Source organism: Cinclus cinclus, chromosome 24 (assembly GCF_963662255.1).
Source record: "Cinclus cinclus chromosome 24, bCinCin1.1, whole genome shotgun sequence".
Taxonomy (NCBI): domain Eukaryota; kingdom Metazoa; phylum Chordata; class Aves; order Passeriformes; family Cinclidae; genus Cinclus; species Cinclus cinclus.
This window is the reverse complement of record NC_085069.1, coordinates 5,786,984-5,805,379: the sequence shown is the minus strand read 5'-3', so window position 1 is coordinate 5,805,379 and position 18,396 is coordinate 5,786,984. Positions and strand designations below refer to the sequence as shown.

At 56.1% G+C, this 18,396-nt stretch overlaps 1 protein-coding gene across 1 annotated transcript in view; it reads right to left on the bottom strand.

Annotated features, from left to right (window-relative positions):
* Nucleotides 1-18,396, bottom strand: part of SRCIN1 (SRC kinase signaling inhibitor 1) — a 54,724-nt gene that overhangs the window by 10,696 nt on the left and 25,632 nt on the right. The window contains exons 4-16 of the mRNA XM_062508252.1: nt 13,263-13,455; nt 11,867-12,065; nt 11,591-11,684; nt 9,289-10,097; nt 8,902-8,994; nt 8,757-8,800; nt 7,816-7,994; nt 7,113-7,288; nt 5,883-6,013; nt 4,125-4,272; nt 2,282-2,594; nt 1,655-1,904; nt 1,399-1,553 (exon numbers count right to left, since the gene is read on the bottom strand). Of these exons, the coding sequence (XP_062364236.1) occupies nt 1,399-1,553; nt 1,655-1,904; nt 2,282-2,594; nt 4,125-4,272; nt 5,883-6,013; nt 7,113-7,288; nt 7,816-7,994; nt 8,757-8,800; nt 8,902-8,994; nt 9,289-10,097; nt 11,591-11,684; nt 11,867-12,065; nt 13,263-13,455 (2,784 nt within the window). The remainder of the gene's footprint in view (nt 1-1,398; nt 1,554-1,654; nt 1,905-2,281; nt 2,595-4,124; nt 4,273-5,882; nt 6,014-7,112; nt 7,289-7,815; nt 7,995-8,756; nt 8,801-8,901; nt 8,995-9,288; nt 10,098-11,590; nt 11,685-11,866; nt 12,066-13,262; nt 13,456-18,396) is intronic.

The following is an 18,396-nucleotide window of genomic DNA, read 5'->3' as shown; positions in this document are numbered from 1 at the left end:
CAAGGGCACCAGGGGGACATCTGGAAGCACCGGGAGGCACCGGGAGACACCAGGAGGCACAGGGGAACATCGGGGGACACCGGGAGGCACCCAAGGGCACCCGAGGGCACTGGGAGACACCGGGGGCACTGGGGACACCGAGAGGCACCAGAGAACACCAGGAGGCACTGAGGGGCATCGAGAGGCACCGAGGGCACCCAAGGGCACCGGCAAGCACCAGAGGACATCAGGGAGCACCAGGAGACACAGGGGGACACCAGGGGACACTGGGAGGCACTGGGGGACACAGAGGCCAAGCTGACCACCCCAGCCCCACCTCCATCCATCATCCATCCATCATCCATCCATCATCCATCCATCCATCCATCCATCCATCATCCATCATCCATCCATCCATCCATCCATCCATCCATCATCCATCCATCCATCATCCATCCATCCATCATCCATCCATCATCCATCCATCATCCATCCCTCCATCCATCCATCCATCCATCATCCATCCATCATCCATCCATCCATCCATCATCCATCATCCATCATCCATCCATCCATCCATCCATCCATCACCCATCCATCCATCCATCCCTCCATCCATCATCCATCCATCATCCATCCATCCATCCATCATCCATCCATCCATCATCCATCCATCCATCATCCATCCATCCATCATCCATCCATCCATCACCCATCCATCCATCCATCCATCCATCATCCATCCATCCATCCATCCATCCATCACCCATCCATCCATCCATCCATCCATCATCCATCCCTCCATCCATCCATCATCCATCCATCCATCCATCATCCATCCATCATCCATCCCTCCATCCATCCATCCATCCATCATCCATCCATCATCCATCACCCATCCATCCATCCATCCATCCATCCATCCATCCCTCCATCCATCATCCATCCATCATCCATCCATCCATCATCCATCCATCCATCCATCACCCATCCATCCATCCATCCCTCCATCCATCATCCATCCATCCATCCATCATCCATCCATCCATCACCCATCCATCCATCCATCCCTCCATCCATCATCCATCCATCATCCATCCATCCATCCATCACCCATCCATCCATCCATCCATCCATCCATCCATCCATCACCCATCCATCCATCCATCCATCCATCCATCCATCCATCCATCCATCATCCATCCATCATCCATCCATCATCCATCCATCCATCCATCCATCCATCATCCATCCATCCATCCATCCATCCATCCATCCATCCATCATCCATCCATCCATCCATCCATCCATCCATCCATCATCCATCCATCCATCCATCCATCCATCCATCCATCATCCATCCATCCATCCATCCATCCATCCATCCATCCATCCATCTATCTGTCCATCCATCCCTACCTTCATAAAGCCAGGCTCTTTCTTGCTGGTGACAATGACCTCGCCGCTGCGGGTCGTGGTCAGCCCGTGCGAGGAGGGGAAGCTCCGGCGGGGCGGGGGAGGCGGAGGTGACTTGGAAGGTTTCTCGGTTCGGTACCGCGGCACCGTCAGCTCATCTGGGCACAGAGGGGACGGTCAGGGCTCCGGTGCTGGCCCTGTCCCCTCGGGGACAGCAGCTTGGTCTCTAGAAGCGACCCCAGCCCTCCCCGCGCCGTACCTGAGCCCCGGCGGCCATTGGGGTCCCCTTTGCCCCCCGATTTGGGGGCGTGCTGTGCCTTGGAGGGTTTGTGCTCGGGCGTGGAGGCGGCGCTGCCGCTGCCCGGGGTTTGTTTGTGCTTGGCAGCGAATTCCAGGTCGGGGATGGCTTTCATGAGCTCGGCCTGGGTCTCCTCCAGCAGCCGGTTGATGTCCTTGGCGCTGTACTGGGTGAGCGCCGCCCGCTTCTCCTCCCAGTCCCGCTCCGCTGCCTGTGGGACACACAGAGCCCCGTGACACCCCCAAACCTTCTAGGAACAAATGGGGGGACACACAGAGCCCCGTGACACCCCCAAACCTTCTAGGAACAAATGGGGGGGACACACAGAGCCCCGTGACACCCCCAAACCTTCTAGGAACAAATGGGGGGGACACACAGAGCCCCGTGACACCCCCAAACCCTCCGGGAACAAATGGGGAGGGGCCCAGCATTTTTACCCCATCCCCAAATTTCACCGCCGCCCTCCCGCATTCGAAGCCCTCCCCACCCTCCACCGAGGAGCAGCAGGGTGGGCTCGGCTCCCATCCCCATTTTGACCTTCCCAGAGCTTCCAGAGGAGCCCCCCCGAAGCTGAGCACCCCCTCTCACCTCCACGGACACCGCTTTGTCCGCGCTTTTCTTGCTGGGGGTCTCGGGGCCCGTCTGGGTCTTGGCTGGCACCATCTCCGGGGCTCGGGAGGGGTTATTGCTCTTGCCAGGGTGGCTCTGGGGCTGGGGGGGGCTGTGCCCAAAGCCGGGCACTCCCAGGGGTTCGGGGGTGGCCGTCAGGTGGTGCAGGCTCACGGGGGGACTGGTGGGCATCTCCAGCTCCATCCCTTTGCTGAAATCCGTCTCCGGGGCCACCTTCTTGGGCGACTGGCTCAGGCTGCTGGGCGAGCTCCACACGCCCTCGTCCACTTGCCTGGGAGAGAGGGGAGGCACTGAGGGGCCGTGGGGCATTGAGGGGGGGGCACAAAATCCCGATTTCCTGCAGGTTGAGGTGCTCTGAGGTCTGGGGAAGGGTTGGGCTTGGTGCTGGTTTGGGGCAGTGCAGGAAATCAGATCCCTCCAAACCCCAGACCCCTCTGGATTTTGGGGCAGTGCAGGAAATCAGATCACTCCAAACCCCAGACCCCTCTGGATTTTGGGGCAGTGCAGGAAATCAGATCCCTGCAAACCCCAGACCCCTCTGGATATTGGGCCAGTGCAGGAAATCAGATCCCTCCAAACCCCAGACCCCTCTGGATATTGGGGCAGTGCAGGAAATCAGATCCCTCCAAACCCCAGACCCCTCTGGATTTTGGGGCAGTGTAGCAAATCAGATCCCTGCAAACCCCAGACCCCTCTGGATTTTGGGGCAGTGCAGGAAATCAGATCCCTGCAAACCCCAGACCCACCTGGATTTTGGGGCAGTGCAGGAAATCAGATCCCTCAAACCCCAGATCCACCTGGATTTTGGGGCAGTGCAGGAAATCAGATCCCTGCAAACCCCAGACCCCTCTGGATTTTGGGGCAGTGCAGGAAATCAGATCCCTCAAACCCTTCCCCTCCACCAGATTAGCCTGGAGCTGCCCTTGGGATTGAGGAGTTTTTAGGGATGAGGGTGATGAGTGCTGCGTGATCCCATGGGATCATTTCCCTGGAAATTCAGGCTAAGGCAGGGTCAGGAACTGTCCCGAGCGGTTTCCTGATGGGATCAGGCAGGTGAAATCCACCGGGCAGTGGCTCCAGGAGATTTTTTTCCCCAGTGGAACAAATCCCTGCTCCTCGGGAAGATTTCTTCTCATGCCTATGTCTCCATCCTGATGTAAAATCCCACTTTTTTCCCCAAGGAAAATGAGGTTTGTATCAAAAGAGGGGGTCCTGCTCACACCTGGAAAGGACTGGGGGTGGTTTTGGGGTCCATTAGCAGAAAAATGAGGTTTTTATGAAAAGACGGGGTCCCACACACAGCTGGAGAGAACCACGAAGGTGTTTTTGGGGACCTTCAGCAGGAAAATGAACATTTTATTAAAAAAGGGGTTCCCATCCACACCTGAGGGTGTGAAAAATTAGAAAAATGAGGATTTTATTAAAAGAAGGGTTCCCACCCACACCTGGAAAAGACTGAGGATATTTTGGGGTCCTTCAGCAGGAATGTTTCATCAAAAAAGGGCTTCCCACCCACACCTGGAGAGGACAACGAGGGCGTTTTTGGTATCCTTCAACAGAAAAATTATGAAATACAAGGTTCCCACACACACCTGGAAAGGACTGAAGGGTGTTTTTGGGGTCTTTACACCAAAAAAAAAAAAAAAAGAGTTTTTATCACCACCCCTCGGATTCCCTCCCACCGGGAGGGACGTGATGCTGATGCGCAGGGAGGAGGCGGCACAGAGGTGTGGGGACAAAAGGGACACCGAGGGTGTGGCTGTGCCCTGAGGGGAGGGTGTGGGGACAACTCGGGGCTCACCTGCGGATCTGGGCCAAGGTGTCGGTGACGCTCTTGCAGCGCTTCAGGAGCCCGTCCAGGCGGTTGGGCTCCTCCTTGAGGAACTTGACGGCCTCCACCTCCACCCGCAGCACCACGCGCATCTTGCTCTGCAGGCTGGGGAACTGGGCTGCCAGGGGACACCGGTGTCACCTCTGGGACCCTCCCAGTGCCCTGCTGGCACTGCCAGGGGACACCAGTGTCACCTCTGGGACCATCCTGGTGGTGTCACCTCTGGGACCATCCTGGTGGTGTCACCTCTGGGACCGTCCCAGTGCCCTGCTGGCATTGCCAGGGCACACCAGCGTCACCTCTGTGACCATCCTGGTGGTGTCACCTCTGTGACCCTCCCAGTGCCCTGCTGGCACTGCCAGGGGACACCGGTGTCACCTCTGTGACCATCCTGGTGGTGTCACCTCTGTGACCCTCCCAGTGCCCTGCTGGCACTGCCAGGGGACACCGGTGTCACCTCTGTGACCATCCTGGTGGTGTCACCTCTGTGACCCTCCCAGTGCCCTGCTGGCACTGCCAGGGGACACCAGTGTCACCTCTGGGACCATCCTGGTGCTGTCACCTCTGGGACCCTCCCAGTGCCCATCTGGCATTGCCAGGGGACACCGGTGTCACCTCTGGGACCATCCTGGTGGTGTCACCTCTGGGACCATCCTGGTGCTGTCACCTCTGTGACCCTCCTGGTGCCCATCTGGCACTGCCAGGGCACACCAGTGTCACCTCTGGGACCATCCTGGTGGTGTCACCTCTGGGACCATCCCAGTGCCCATCTGGCACTGCCAGGGGACACCGGTGTCACCTCTGGGACCCTCCCGGTGCCCTGCTGGCACTGCCATGGATCCTGCCAGGTGGAGTGGGGTGGATCCAGGGAAGCTCTGTGTTCCTGTGTCCATCCTATCTCCTTCTCACCTGATTTTACCTGATGGGCTGGAGGTGTCCCCTCCACACCTGTGGGCACCGGGACATGGCACTGATGGCACCTGGGAGTGCAGGGGATCAGCCCAGCAGGGGCAAAAACCCAAATCCAGGGGCAGGGAAAACCTGGAGCACCTCAGGTGCAAAAACCCAAATCCAGGAAATCCTGGAGCATCTCAGGTGCCAATACCCTAATCCAGGGGAAGAAAAATCCTGGAAAATCCCAGGAAAAACCCAAATCCAGAACAACTTGGAGCATTCCTAGAACCAATACCCAAATCCCAGAGCAATGGAAAACCTGGAGCATTCCAGGTACAAAAACCCAAATCCAGGAAATCCTGGAGCATCCCAGGTACGAAAACCCAAATTCAGGAAATCCTGGAGCATCCCAGGTACGAAAACCCAAATTCAGGAAATCCTGGAGCATCCCAGGTACGAAAACCCAAATTCAGGAAATCCTGGAGCATCCCAGGTACAAAATCCCAAATTTATTGAAATCCTGGAGCATCCCAGGTACAAAATCCCAAATTCAGGAAATCCTGGAGCATCCCAGGTACGAAATCCCAAATTCAGGAAATCCTGGAGCATCCCAGGTACGAAATCCCAAATTCAGGAAATCCTGGAGCATCCCAGGTACGAAATCCCAAATTCAGGAAATCCTGGATCACCCCAGGTGCAAAACCCCAAATCCAGGAAATCCTGGATCACCCCAGGTGCAAAACCCCAAATCCAGAACAACCTGGAGCATCCCAGGCAGGGATGGAACAGGGAAACCCTGGAAGGTTCCGTTTGCCCCCCCAGCCCCCTCCTCACCCTTCAGGTCCGTCAGGGTCTCCCCCAGCTGCTTGAGCACCACGGCCTTTTCCTCCAGCTCCTGCACCGGGATCAGCCGGTGGTTGTGGGCCAGATCCTTCTGGATCTTCTCCACGGACTTCTCCAGGTCGCTGTGAGGGCAGGGGGAGGGCAGGGGGTCACTGGGGGGGGGGGGGGGTCACTGGGGGTCACTGGGGGGTCAGGAGGGTGGAGAACCCCGAGGGTGGCAGGTCCTCGGTGGGAAGGGGGAACACTGCTGGGACCCCTCCTCAAGCTGGGCTGGGACCCCTCCTCACTCAGGGATGTGGTCGGTGCATGGTCATTGCTTGGGGAACCCCCTCATTTGGAGATATGGTCACTGTTTGGGACCCCCCTTATTTGGGGACATGGTCATGGTTGGGGACCCCCCTCGTTCATGGACATGGTCACTGTTTGGGACCACTCCTCATTTAGGGACAAAGTCACTGTTTGAGAACCCCCTCATTTGGGGACATAGTCATGATTGGAGACCCCCCTCATTTGGGGATATGGTCACTGTTTGGGACCCCCCTCATTTGGGGATATGGTCACTGCATGGGGACCCCTCCTCATTTAGAGACAAGATCATTCCATGGCGGCCCGTCCTCATCTGGGGACATGGTGACTGTCTGGGGACCCTCCCTCATTTAGGGACATGGTCACTGCACGGGGACTGCCCTCATTTTAGGGACGTGGTCACCGTTTGGGACCTCCTCATTTTAGGGACAAGGTCACTATTGGGGACCCCCTTCATTTGGGGACATGTTCACTGTTTGGGAACCCCCCTCATTCAGGGACAAGGTCACTCTGTGGTCACTGCATGGGGACCCCCTCCCCCTCATTTCAGGCACATGGTCATTGTTTGGGGACCCCACTCACCCAGGGCCCTGCCCGGCAATTTGGAACTGCCCTGCCTGGAGTTTCCGTGCCCTTTTTTAGGGTCAGACAGAGCCCTGCCCGGAGTTTGTGCCCTTTTTTAGTGTCGGGCAGAGCCCTGTCTGGAGTTTGTGCCCTTTTTTAGTGTCGGGCAGAGCCCTGCCCGGAGTTTGTGCCCTTTTTTAGTGTCGGGCAGAGCCCTGTCTGGAGTTTGTGCCCTTTTTTAGGGTCAGACAGAGCCCTGCCCGGAGTTTGTGCCCTTTTTTAGGGTCAGACAGAGCCCTGCCCGGAGTTTGTGCCCTTTTTTAGTGTCGGGCAGAGCCCTGTCCGGCTCACCTGAGCTGCTGGGTGATGAGTTCCTCCTCGTTGAGGTAGCGGAGCCGCTCCTCCTCCACCAAGCTGCGCTGGCGCTGCAGAGGATCCTCGTGTTTGCGCATCGTGTCCGTCACCCGCACGCTGATCTCCGTCTCCGTCCGCCGCAGCAGCGTCTTCACCGCCTCCTGGTTCTGCAGCTGCGGGAGGAGGAGGAGGAGGAGGAGGAGGAAGAGGAGGGGGTCAGGCTGGGAAAAATCCCCCCAAGATGGGAAATGGGTCCTGACAAGGGACCAGCCCTGAGCTGGGCACGGGGAGGGATCCCTGGGGTTACAGAGGGGAGGGATCGCTGAACTGGGATTTGGGAAAGATCCCTGGGATTGGAGTGGGGAGGGATCCCCGAGCTCAGTGTGGGGAGGGATCCCTGAGATTGGATTCAGGAGGGACCCCTAAGATCAGATTTGGGAAGGATCCCTGAGCTCAGATTTAGGAAGGAACCCTGAGTTCGGATTCAGGAGGGATCCCTGAGCTTGGAAAGGAACCCTAAACTCAGATTTGGGAAGGAACCCTAAACTCAGATTTGGGAAGGATCCCTAAACTCAGATTTGGGAAGGATCCCCAACCGCAGCTCCAGGAACACCCCCCAGTCTCTCCCACACAATTTTCCCACCCTAACCCAGTACGAGCTGGGTCACATTTGGGGGTCCCCCTTTCCCTTGGTGCTCACCTGCAGCTTCCTGAGCTGCTGCAGCTGGTTGCGGAGGTCGCTGGCGTTCTGCTGCAGGTCGTGCAGGTGCAGCTGCATGTGCAGGCGGGTCACAGCCGTGGGCTGCCCCGCCGGGGTGCTGGTGGCCGAGGGCGGTGGCGGCGCGGGCACCGGGGTCCCCATGCCACTGCGGCTGGTGGCTGCGGGAAGGGGACAAGCAGAGGTTGCTGAGTGGTGCCACCCACCCCAGGACAGGTTTTGGTGCCCATTTCTTTCCTTTCTCAACTCAATCGTTCAGCTCTGGTGGTCTCCAAAATTCCTCCATCTGTACTAAGCCCTCCCTGACTGCTCTGAGGACAGCCCGGAGAAGGATGGGAGGATCCCAGTGATGCCTTGGGATTTTAGCTTTTATATTTTACAATATTTTGAAAATACTGATTTTTTTTAAAAATATTTGAAATTTTGAAGCTTTTCTATTTTTTTCCTGCGCTGCTTTAGGGAATAATTCTAGCACTCCACAGCCTGGCAGCTGCTGCTCTCCCGTTTTATTCAGACACAACAATTCCTCTCTAGGGCTGTAACTCAAGGACACCCTAGAGCCTCAGGCCCCAAAAAAGTGTAAACAAAAGTGAATTGGGAGGGGAGCAAACTGGGGGTAAATTACTTCATTACCTGTAGCTGTAATTGGAGGATTAACCCTCGATATTTAAATGAACACAATTTATAATTCTGTGAAAACTCTTGATCATTGTCCGTTTTGGGTGTAGCCCCTTGGGGAGGTTTCGCCTGCCCTTAATGGAGTCCCTTCATTAAATATATCCACTTTTATCTGCTTAATTCTGCCTGGCTTCTGGTTCTAAACATGAAAAGGCATCACCAGCACATGGGGAGGGGTCTGCAGAGCCCACCCTGGGTCACCCGTGGGTCAGAGCAGGGGTCCTGCAGGGCCAGGGGTCACTCACACGCTGATGGGGGTGTCCCACCGTTGGTGGCTTCTGTCTTCTCACTGAAACAAAAAAGAGGAGGAGAGTGAGTGTGGGCCAGGCACGGTGAGGAGGGGGGGACAGACCCTCCAGGAGGGACATCCCAGCCCCCGGGGTCCCTCACCTGGGGGTCTCGGCCTCGGAGCCGCGGAGCAGCGCGCTCTGCACCAGCCCCGTCAGGCTGGCGATCTGCTTCTCCATGGCCTCCATCCGCTCCCTGCACCGGGAAAGGGACGAGGGGACACGTCACGAGCTGGATCTGTCCCCACGGGCAGCCCACGGCTGCTCCCGGCCCTGCTCACACCCCGTCCGTGCCACCCCGGGTGTTGGGGACACGGCTGTCACCATTCCGCATTGTCACCGCGCTCCTCGTTCCCCTCTCTGTGCCTTCACCTGGTGCCTCAATCTCCATCCCCCGCCGGGGCAGCGCCTTCCTCTGCTCCTCCTCCTCCTCCTCCCCCTTCAGCCAACACAAACCCACCAGAACCTTCCCCCATCCTTCTCCTCTCACCTCGTCTCCGTGTCCTTGGCCGGACCGGGCGAACCGAAACCGGACAGCGGCCGCTCGCCGGGACCGGGGAACAGCTCGGGAGGCCCGGACGAGCTCGGATTGCGAGTTTTACCCACGGGGCCATCCATGAAGACTGAAGAGCAGGAATCCTTGCGGAAGGACTGACGGACAGGCGAGGAACGGCTGGGTGGACCCGAGTAGGGGCTGTGAGGGCTCTGCCCGGGCTCCACCATCTTCTGAGGGGACGAGGGCGGCATTCGGAAGCCCAGCCCGGGGCCGTACGTGTCGCTGTAGATGGGCGCGTTGGGTTTGTACAAACTGTCCTCCAGCTCCGTCTGCAGCGCGGCCGCCGAGTAGGTGCTGAGCGACCGCACCGAACCCCTCTTGTAGAGCCCCCCAGAGTAGCCAAACGGGTCCCCCATGCCCGCCAGAGACTGCGTGGAGGTGATGCTGAGCCGCCCTTCGTGCACCATCCCGTAGGGATCGGCGTAGAGCCCCTCGTTCTTCACCAGCACCACGTTCTTGCCCGCCAGGTCCTCGTCCGGCTTCACATCGCGGCGTTCCAGGATGGCGCTGGGGCTGGGGGACACGCCCGGGGCTGGGGGCAGGCTGGACAAACGCTCGCCGTGGTGTACGGGGCTACCGGCGTAGGAGGGAGGGCGACCACCGCTGTAGGACATGCGGGAGCGGGACGGCGACGAGGACTGCAGCACGGGCGGAGGGGAACCGGAGGCCAGGTGGGAGGCTGGGGACATGTTGTTGAGCCGGCGGGTGGGAGAGGATTCCCGGGAAGTGTAGACCATGTCCCGCTGTGGGAATAGGGCACAGGGAGGGGGTCAGCACAGAGGGACCCCCACCCCGCTCTGCCCTGTGCCCCTCCAAGGAGTGACGTGTCCAGATGGGCAAAGCCTTCCCTTGGAACGCTGTGAGGAGCAGCTGAGGGAGCTGGGGGTGTTTAGCCTGGAGAAAAGGAGGCTCAGGGGTGACTTTATCACTCTTACAACTCCCCGAAAGGCACCTGTGGTCAGGTGGGGTACCAGAGGACACAGCCTTAAGGGAAATTTAAGTCGGATGTTCGCAAAAAGTTTTTTACTGAAAGAGTGATGAAGAGCTGGAATGATCTCCTCGGGGAGGTGGTGGAGTCACCGTCCCCGGATGTGTTCAAAAAATAAAACCTGGGTGTGGCACTCGGTGCCATGGGTCAGTGCAGGTGGTGTTGGGGCACGGGATGGACTGGATGATTTTAAAGGTCTCTTCCAACCCAGTGACTGTGGGATTTCTGGGATTTCTGGGATTTGTGTGACTGTGGGATTGTGTGTGATTTCTGTGATTCTGTGATTTCTGTAATTGGGAGATTCTGTGATTTCTATGATTGTGTGATTACGACAATTTGTGTGATTACTGTGATTCTGTGTGATTCTCTGTGTTTCTGTGTGATTCTGTGTGATTTTTGTGATTCTCTGTGATTCTGTGTGATTCTGTGTGATTTCTGTGTGATTCTGTGTGATTTCTGTGATTCTGTGTGATTTCTGTGATTCTGTGTGATTTCTGTGTGATTCTGTGATTGTGTGATTCTGTGTGATTTCTGTGATTCTGTGTGATTCTGTATGATTCTGTGATTTCTGTAATTGGGAGATTCTGTGATTTCTATGATTGTGTGATTACGACAATTTGTGTGATTACTGTGATTCTGTGTGATTTCTGTGATTCTGTGCGATTCTGTGTGATTTCTGTGATTGTGTGATTCTGTGTGATTTTTGTGCGATTCTGTGTGATTTCTGTGATTGTGTGATTCTGTGTGATTTCTGTGGTTGTGTGATTCTGTGTGATTTCTGTGCAATTCTGTGTGATTTCTGTGATTCTCTGTGATTCTGTGTGATTCTGTGTGATTTCTGTGTGATTCTGTGTGATTCTGTGTGATTTCTGTGATTCTCTGTGATTCTGTGTGATTCTGTGTGATTTCTGTGTGATTCTGTGTGATTTCTGTGATTCTCTGTGATTCTGTGTGATTCTGTGTGATTTCTGTGCGATTCTGTGTGATTTCTGTGATTTCTGTGATTGTATGATTCCCAGCCAGCAGTGGGGTGATTTATCCTGATGATTTATCCTGATAATTTATCTCGCTGAATCACCCTGATGATTTAATTCCCTAAACCCTGTTTTTCTGACCTCTCACACCACTGGAAGCAGGCAGAGCAAATCCCAGCCCCACAAAATTCCCTTTCTGCTGCTTCCTCTCCTCCCTGCTCCCACCCCACCAGCTCCTGCCACCCCCCTGCGCTGTCCCCATGTCCCCTCTCACCCTCAGGTCACCGTTGGTGATGTGTGAGGCTGGGAACGAGGCGTAGAGCGGCTCCTTCCGATAGATTTTAATGATGCTTCTGTCCTGGATATCTCTGGAATCAAAGGCAGAGCTTGAACACCGAGAACAGCTCCCTAAAATCCCATCACCACCTTTTTGTTTGTTTTTTTTTTTTTTTTCCTTCATCCCACAGATTCTTGGCCTTGTGGTGGATTTAAAGGATGAAAAACCAGCCCGGGGTGGGGTTGGGGTGGGATTGGAACCCTCCCTGCTCACCGGACGTCCTCCAGCTCGTAGAAGACGTTGCGGGATTCGTCCTTGATGAGGATGGCGGTGTTGGGGGATTTGAGCATGCCCATGGTGAGCTTCTGCGGGAACATGTGCACGATGAGGGCGTGCAGGGTGTCCATGCTGCTGATCTCGTGCGTGATGTGCACCCGCCTCGTCTCGTCCCCAAACTGCAGGAACAGCACCCCTGGGAGCACGGGGAGCACGCACCAGTCAGCTGTGACCGTGCCCCTTCTCCACAGGGGTGACAGGTTCTGCCCAGAGGGCTCCGGGGGCACCCAGAAGAAGATTTAGGGGATGTCTGGACACCCAGCTTCGCCCTGGTGATGGTGGAAGGCTCTGGGGCACCCAAAGAAAAGGGACTGGGGGATGTCTGGATAGCCAATCTCAGCCTGATGAAGGTGGAAGATTTTGGGATACCCAAAAAAAGGGGTTGGGGGATGTCTGGACACCCAGGTTCGCCCTGGTGATGGTGGAAGGTTTTGGGGCACCCAAAAACTGTGCTGGAGGATGTCTGGACAGCCAATCTCAGCCTGATGAAGGTGGAAGGTTTTGGGATACCCAAAAAAAGGGGTTGGGGGATGTCTGGACAGCCAATCTCAGCCTGATGAAGGTGGAAGATTTTGGGATACCCAAAAAAAAGGACTGGGGGATGTCTGGACAGCCAATCTCAGCCTGATGAAGGCGGAAGGTTTTGGGATACCCAAAAAAAAGGGGTTGGGGGATGTCTGGACAGCCAATCTCAGCCTGATGAAGGTGGAAGGTTTTGGGATATCCAAAAAAATGAGTTGGGGGATGTCTGGACACCCAACATCACCTTGGTGATGGTGTAAGGTTTTGGGGCACTTAAAAAAGGGATTGGGGGATGTCTGGACACCCAGCTTCGCCCTGGTGACAGTGGAAGGTTTTTGGGCACCCCCAAAAAAATGGGTTGGGGGATCTTGGGCCCCCCAGTTTCACCCTGGTGATGGTGGAAGTCTTTGGAGTACCCAAAAAAAGGGACTGGGGGAGCTCTGGGCACCCAACCTTGCCCTGGCGATGGTGGAAGGTTTTGGGGCACCCAAAAAAGGAGTTGGGGGATGTCTGGCCACCCAACCTTGTCCTGGTGAAGGGAGATGTTCTCAGAGGGCTCTGGGGCACCCAATAAAAAGGGGGTTGAGGGACATCTGACCACCCAACCTCACCGTGATGAAGGTGGATGAGTTGGGGCCACCCAAAAAAATAAGAAGAGTTGGGGAATCTTGGAGAATCTCTGACCACCCAACCTCACTCTGCTGAAGGCCGCTCATCCCCCCTGAGGCTCCTCCCGCTATTCCCGGGGTTTTTGGGGTCGATGGAAGCCGACGGCTCCCTCTGCCCGCCGAGGTTTTGGGCTCGGGGGTACCTGGGGAGCGCAGTTTGGTCTGGCTGGCGGAGCGGGACAGGGGCAGGCTCTGCCGGAACCGGTTCATCCTGTTGAAGCCCAGAGGCAGCTCCGCCTCCGACATCGTCTCCAGGGACTCGGCAGAGGCGAAGGAAAGCTTGGCTTGGTCGGCCAGGCCAGGCTGGGAGCCCTGGGAGTGCCGGGAGCTCCTGGTCTGGAACGGGAGAGGGGACAGGTCAGGGGGGACTCAGGGATGGGTGTCCCGGTACCCCTGGGGGAGGCTGATCCCAGTTTTTCCTCCCTGAGAGGTTCGGGTGGGTTATGGGATCGTGGAATATCCCATGGGATGGGAGGGACCACGAAGGGCAGCGAGTCCAACCTCGGGCTTGTCATGGGAAAGCCTCAAAAATTCCTCCCTGGCATGAGGGTGGGGGTGAGCTGTGTCCAGGGGGATCCATCCTCATCCAGAGGGGATCCATCCTCATCCAGGGAGGATCCATCCTCATCCAGAGGGGATCCACACTCACCCAGAGGGGATCCATCCTCATCCAGGGAGGATCCATCCTCATCCAGGGAGGATCCATCCTCATCCAGGGAGGATCCATTCTCATCCAGAGGGGATCCATCCTCATCCAGGGAGGATCCATTCTCATCCAGAGGGGATCCATCCTCATCCAGGGAGGATCCATTCTCATCCAGAGGGGATCCATCCTCATCCAGAGGGGATCCACACTCATCCAGAGGGGATCCATCCTCATCCAGGGAGGATCCATTCTCATCCAGAGGGGATCCATCCTCATCCAGGGAGGATCCATTCTCATCCAGAGGGGATCCATCCTCATCCAGAGGGGATCCATCCTCATCCAGGGAGGATCCATCCTCATCCAGGGAGGATCCACACTCATCCAGGGAGGATCCATCCTCATCCAGGGAGGATCCACACTCATCCAGGGAGGATCCATCCTCATCCAGAGGGGCTCTGTCCACATCCAGGAATCCTCCATCCCTCATCCCGGGTTCAGCCACACCCAGGGATGCTGCATCTTTGTCCAGGGATTCTCATATCCCATATCCAGGGATTCTCCATCCCATATCCAAAGATGCTCCATCCCATATCCAAGGATGTTCCATCCCATGTCCAAGGATGCTCCATCCCACACCCAGGAATTCTCCATCCCATATCCAAGGATCCTCCATCCCACACTCCCAGCTGAGCTCAAGATCCGATGCATTCCCCCCCCCCCCTCCCCCTGTGCCAGCTCCAGCCTCCTCCACCTCCCTCTCCCAGCACAGCCCCCATTCCCAATCCCATTCCTCTCCAGGATGAACCTTCCCAGCACCATCCCAGTGCTCCCACACCAGCAAAACCCAGGAACTGAACCCGGCAGGAGCCGCCAGGGCTCGCGTGCCGAGAGCCGGGATAACCTCGGTGATTCCCGGAGGTTACAAACCCATTATTCCCCTCCCGGGAATCCTAAACGCCCCGGCTCGTTCTGGAAACAAAGCAGCGAGAAGCTTTATGTCCCTGGGAACCAGGACACAGCCATGCCTTGGGGTTTGGAGCATGGAGAATTTAATTTTTCAAGAGCTGCGTTTCACAGGAGAAATGCACTCCTGGAAAAATAAAAAATTCTGCTCGCTGCCAGAAAGTTCACACCACAGAAAATGTGGATTTTTGGCATAAATATCCCCAAAATTCGTGGCCATCCCCAGTGCTGCTGCTTGTTAATAATGCCCAAAAATCCAAGCCTGGATTTTCCAGACACTTGTTGAAGGTTGGCAAATCCAACAGAGGGAACAAACATCTCCCCGGGTGTGGAAAAGGCGGTGCTGGAAAGGGACAACAGCTCTATTTTAAGACGGGTAAAAAGGAAAAAAAAAAGGAAATAAATCAATATGAAATGATAACAGCCATCATCGCCATTTAAATGAGACATTAATTGGAAGATTTAATTAATCCTGCGAGGCGGAGTTTGGGAGAACTTGAAATGTTCTCGCCGTAGTTAATTGCTGGAAAATTGACTGCTGGGCCTGGTTGTTGTTGTTGGAGCACAAAGAGCCCTGGCAGCGCCTCACATCCAGCAAGGGATGCAGGGATGGACCCAAACATTCCTTGCTGCCATCCCTGGAGCCGTGGGATGCAGCTCTGGCCTCTCGTGGGGGTGATTTTGGGGTGCAGAAGGTGGATTTTGGGACTGCCAGCCCTCCAGGCTGTGGTTTCTGGGTACCTTGCTCGGGGTTTGGGGCAATGCTGACCCAGATCCCAGCCCGGGATGGATCCTTAGGGAAGGACAGGGATGAGGCTGGCAGCTCCTGGTTGGGATGTGAGGCAGGGCTGGGCCTTAGCCTGGCTTTGCCTTCCAGGATCCTTCCCCTGGTTCTGCCTCTTCTGTTCTCTGGGATCTCACCCTGCCCTAAATCCATCCCTGAATCCATCCATCCATCCATCCATCCATCCATCCATCCATCCATCCATCACTGCATCCATCCATCCATCCATCACTGCATCCATCCATCACTGCATCCATCCATCCATCCATCCATCCATCACTGCATCCATCCATCCATCCATCACTGCATCCATCCATCCATCCATCCATCCATCCATCCATCCATCATCCATCCATCACTGCATCCATCCATCCATCCATCCATCCATCCATCCATCATCCATCCCTTGATCCATCCATCCATCCCTTGATCCATCCATCCATCCCTTGATCCATCCATCCATCCATCCATCCATCATCCATCCATCATCCATCCCTTGATCCATCCCTTGATCCATCCATCCATCCATCACTGCATCCATCACTGCATCCATCCATCATCCATCCATCCATCCGTCCATCCCTCCATCCCTCCATCCATCCATCCATCCATCCATCCATCCATCCCTCCATCCATCCATCCCTCATCCATCCATCCATCCATCCATCCATCCATCCATCCCTCATCCATCCATCCATCCATCCATCCATCCATCCATCCATCCATCATCCATCCATCCATCCATCCATCCATCCATCCATCCATCACTGCATCCATCCATCCATCCATCCATCCATCCATCCATCCATCCATCATCCATCCATCCATCCATCCATCCATCCATCCATCATCCATCCATCCATCCATCCATCCATCCATCACTGCATCCATCCATCCATCCATCCATCCATCCATCCATCCATCACTGCATCCATCCATCCATCCATCCATCCATCCATCCATCCATCATCCATCCATCCATCCATCCATCCATCCATCCATCATCCATCCATCCATCCATCCATCCATCACTGCATCCATCCATCCATCCATCCATCCATCCATCATCCATCCATCCATCCATCCATCCATCCATCCATCCATCCATCCATCTCTTCCACTCCCCACCCCAAAATCCCCCCAATCCCCACACCCCGATGTCCCCACACCCCAGGGGTGACAGGTAACCTGTGCCAGGTGAGCCCAGCCCCCCCTGCCCTGCAGCTGCCCCCAGGTACCGAAGCTCACCCACTGTGGATAATTCATGCAATCAGTCAAACCATAAAAAAAAAAAAAAATAAAGGAAAAAAGAATCCCAAGCAAGGCAGGATGGAAGTTAATGGATTTTTAGCCCGGAAGGGATTGTTCTGCCCTGATGCTCTGCACAATGTACTGTCCCCAACCCCCAAAACTGTCACCAGAACTGGGGCAGAGCCACCCCAGCCCCCCTTCCCTAAACTCAGGGCACCTCTGTGGGCATGGGATTGTCCCCAGATGAGAACAGGACCCCCAAAGATGGGGACAAAACCCTCCAGATGGGCACAGGACCCCCAAAGATGGACACAGAACCCTGCAGAGGTGGGCACAGGACCCACCACCTATCCCGGGGTGCTGGAAAGGACAAACCCTGCAGGGTGGGGACACAATTCCCGGTGGTTTGGGAGGGGTCTCTGCCAATTCCGTGGGCATTGCAGGGTCGGACATGGATGGGAATTGAGATACCCAAGGAGGCGACAAAACCTGCTCAATGAGGGGACAAAACCTGCACAGAATGGGGACAAAACCTGCTCAGAGAGGGGAAAAAACCTGCTCAGAGAGGGGACAAAACCTACACAGAATGGGGACAAAACCTGCTCAGAGAGGGGACAAAACCTGCTCAGAAAGGGGACAAAACCTTCTCGGTGAGGTGACAAAACCTGCTCAGAGTGGGGACAACAATTGCTGCGACCTTGGCCTCCAGCAGAGCGTTAATTCCCGGGAAAATTGGGTTTTATGGCTCTGCCTGGATGATGATTTTTCTCCTGCTCTAGGACGATGCATTAAAGGACATCTCGACCCCCTCACATCCTGTCCCTGCCACCCCCGCAGTGTCCCTGCTGTCCCCCAGCCCCTCTGACAGCACTCACAGCCTGCCCCAAGCATGGGGGACCTGGCCATGGCCACCCCAAAGGTGGCACCTGGGTGCAGCTTCACCCATCCCTGTGGAATTCCAGGGTTTTTTTTTTGGGGGGGGGGGGGGGGGTCCCGATCCTGCCTTGAGGGTGGCAGGATGGATGATCTTTGTCACCAGTGTCACCCCTGCCCCACGCAGGGCATGCAGGGGGCATCTCCCAGCTGGGAAAGGCTCTGTGGGTTCAGGATAAACCCCAAACCCCACCCTAAAACCTTGTCTCCCCCCCCCAATTTCTCCCTCCTGCCCTACAAGGAACCCTTTTGTCCATACCCAGACCCCTCCTCAGGGGCTTCTGCAGCCCAAAATTCCCCGCGGGAACCGAGATCATTCCCTGCGGGATCTGAGCCAGCCCCGATGGCACTGAAGGGGTGGAGGGAGGGGACAGGGAGGGGACTCGGCCCCCCTGCTCCTGTCGCCGCTGCTGCCACCACTCCAGCTGGGAAATGACCCATTTCCAGCCCCAAAACGGGAATCCTGGAGCGCTTGGACACTGGAATTCCCGGCTGGGAATTCCAGCGGGGAATGTTTGGGAAGGGAGTGAGGGAGCGCAGCCACCCAAAGCACAACAAAAGCCTCTCAAGGCCACGCGGAAGCTGCGCCAGGAAAAATGTTTGGAATTTTGGGGATGAGCGGGTGGGAGGAGGGGGCTGGGTGAGGGGCACCAAGCTCGGGATGCCCAAAATTCCCCCCCCCAGGGATTAAACCTGTTTG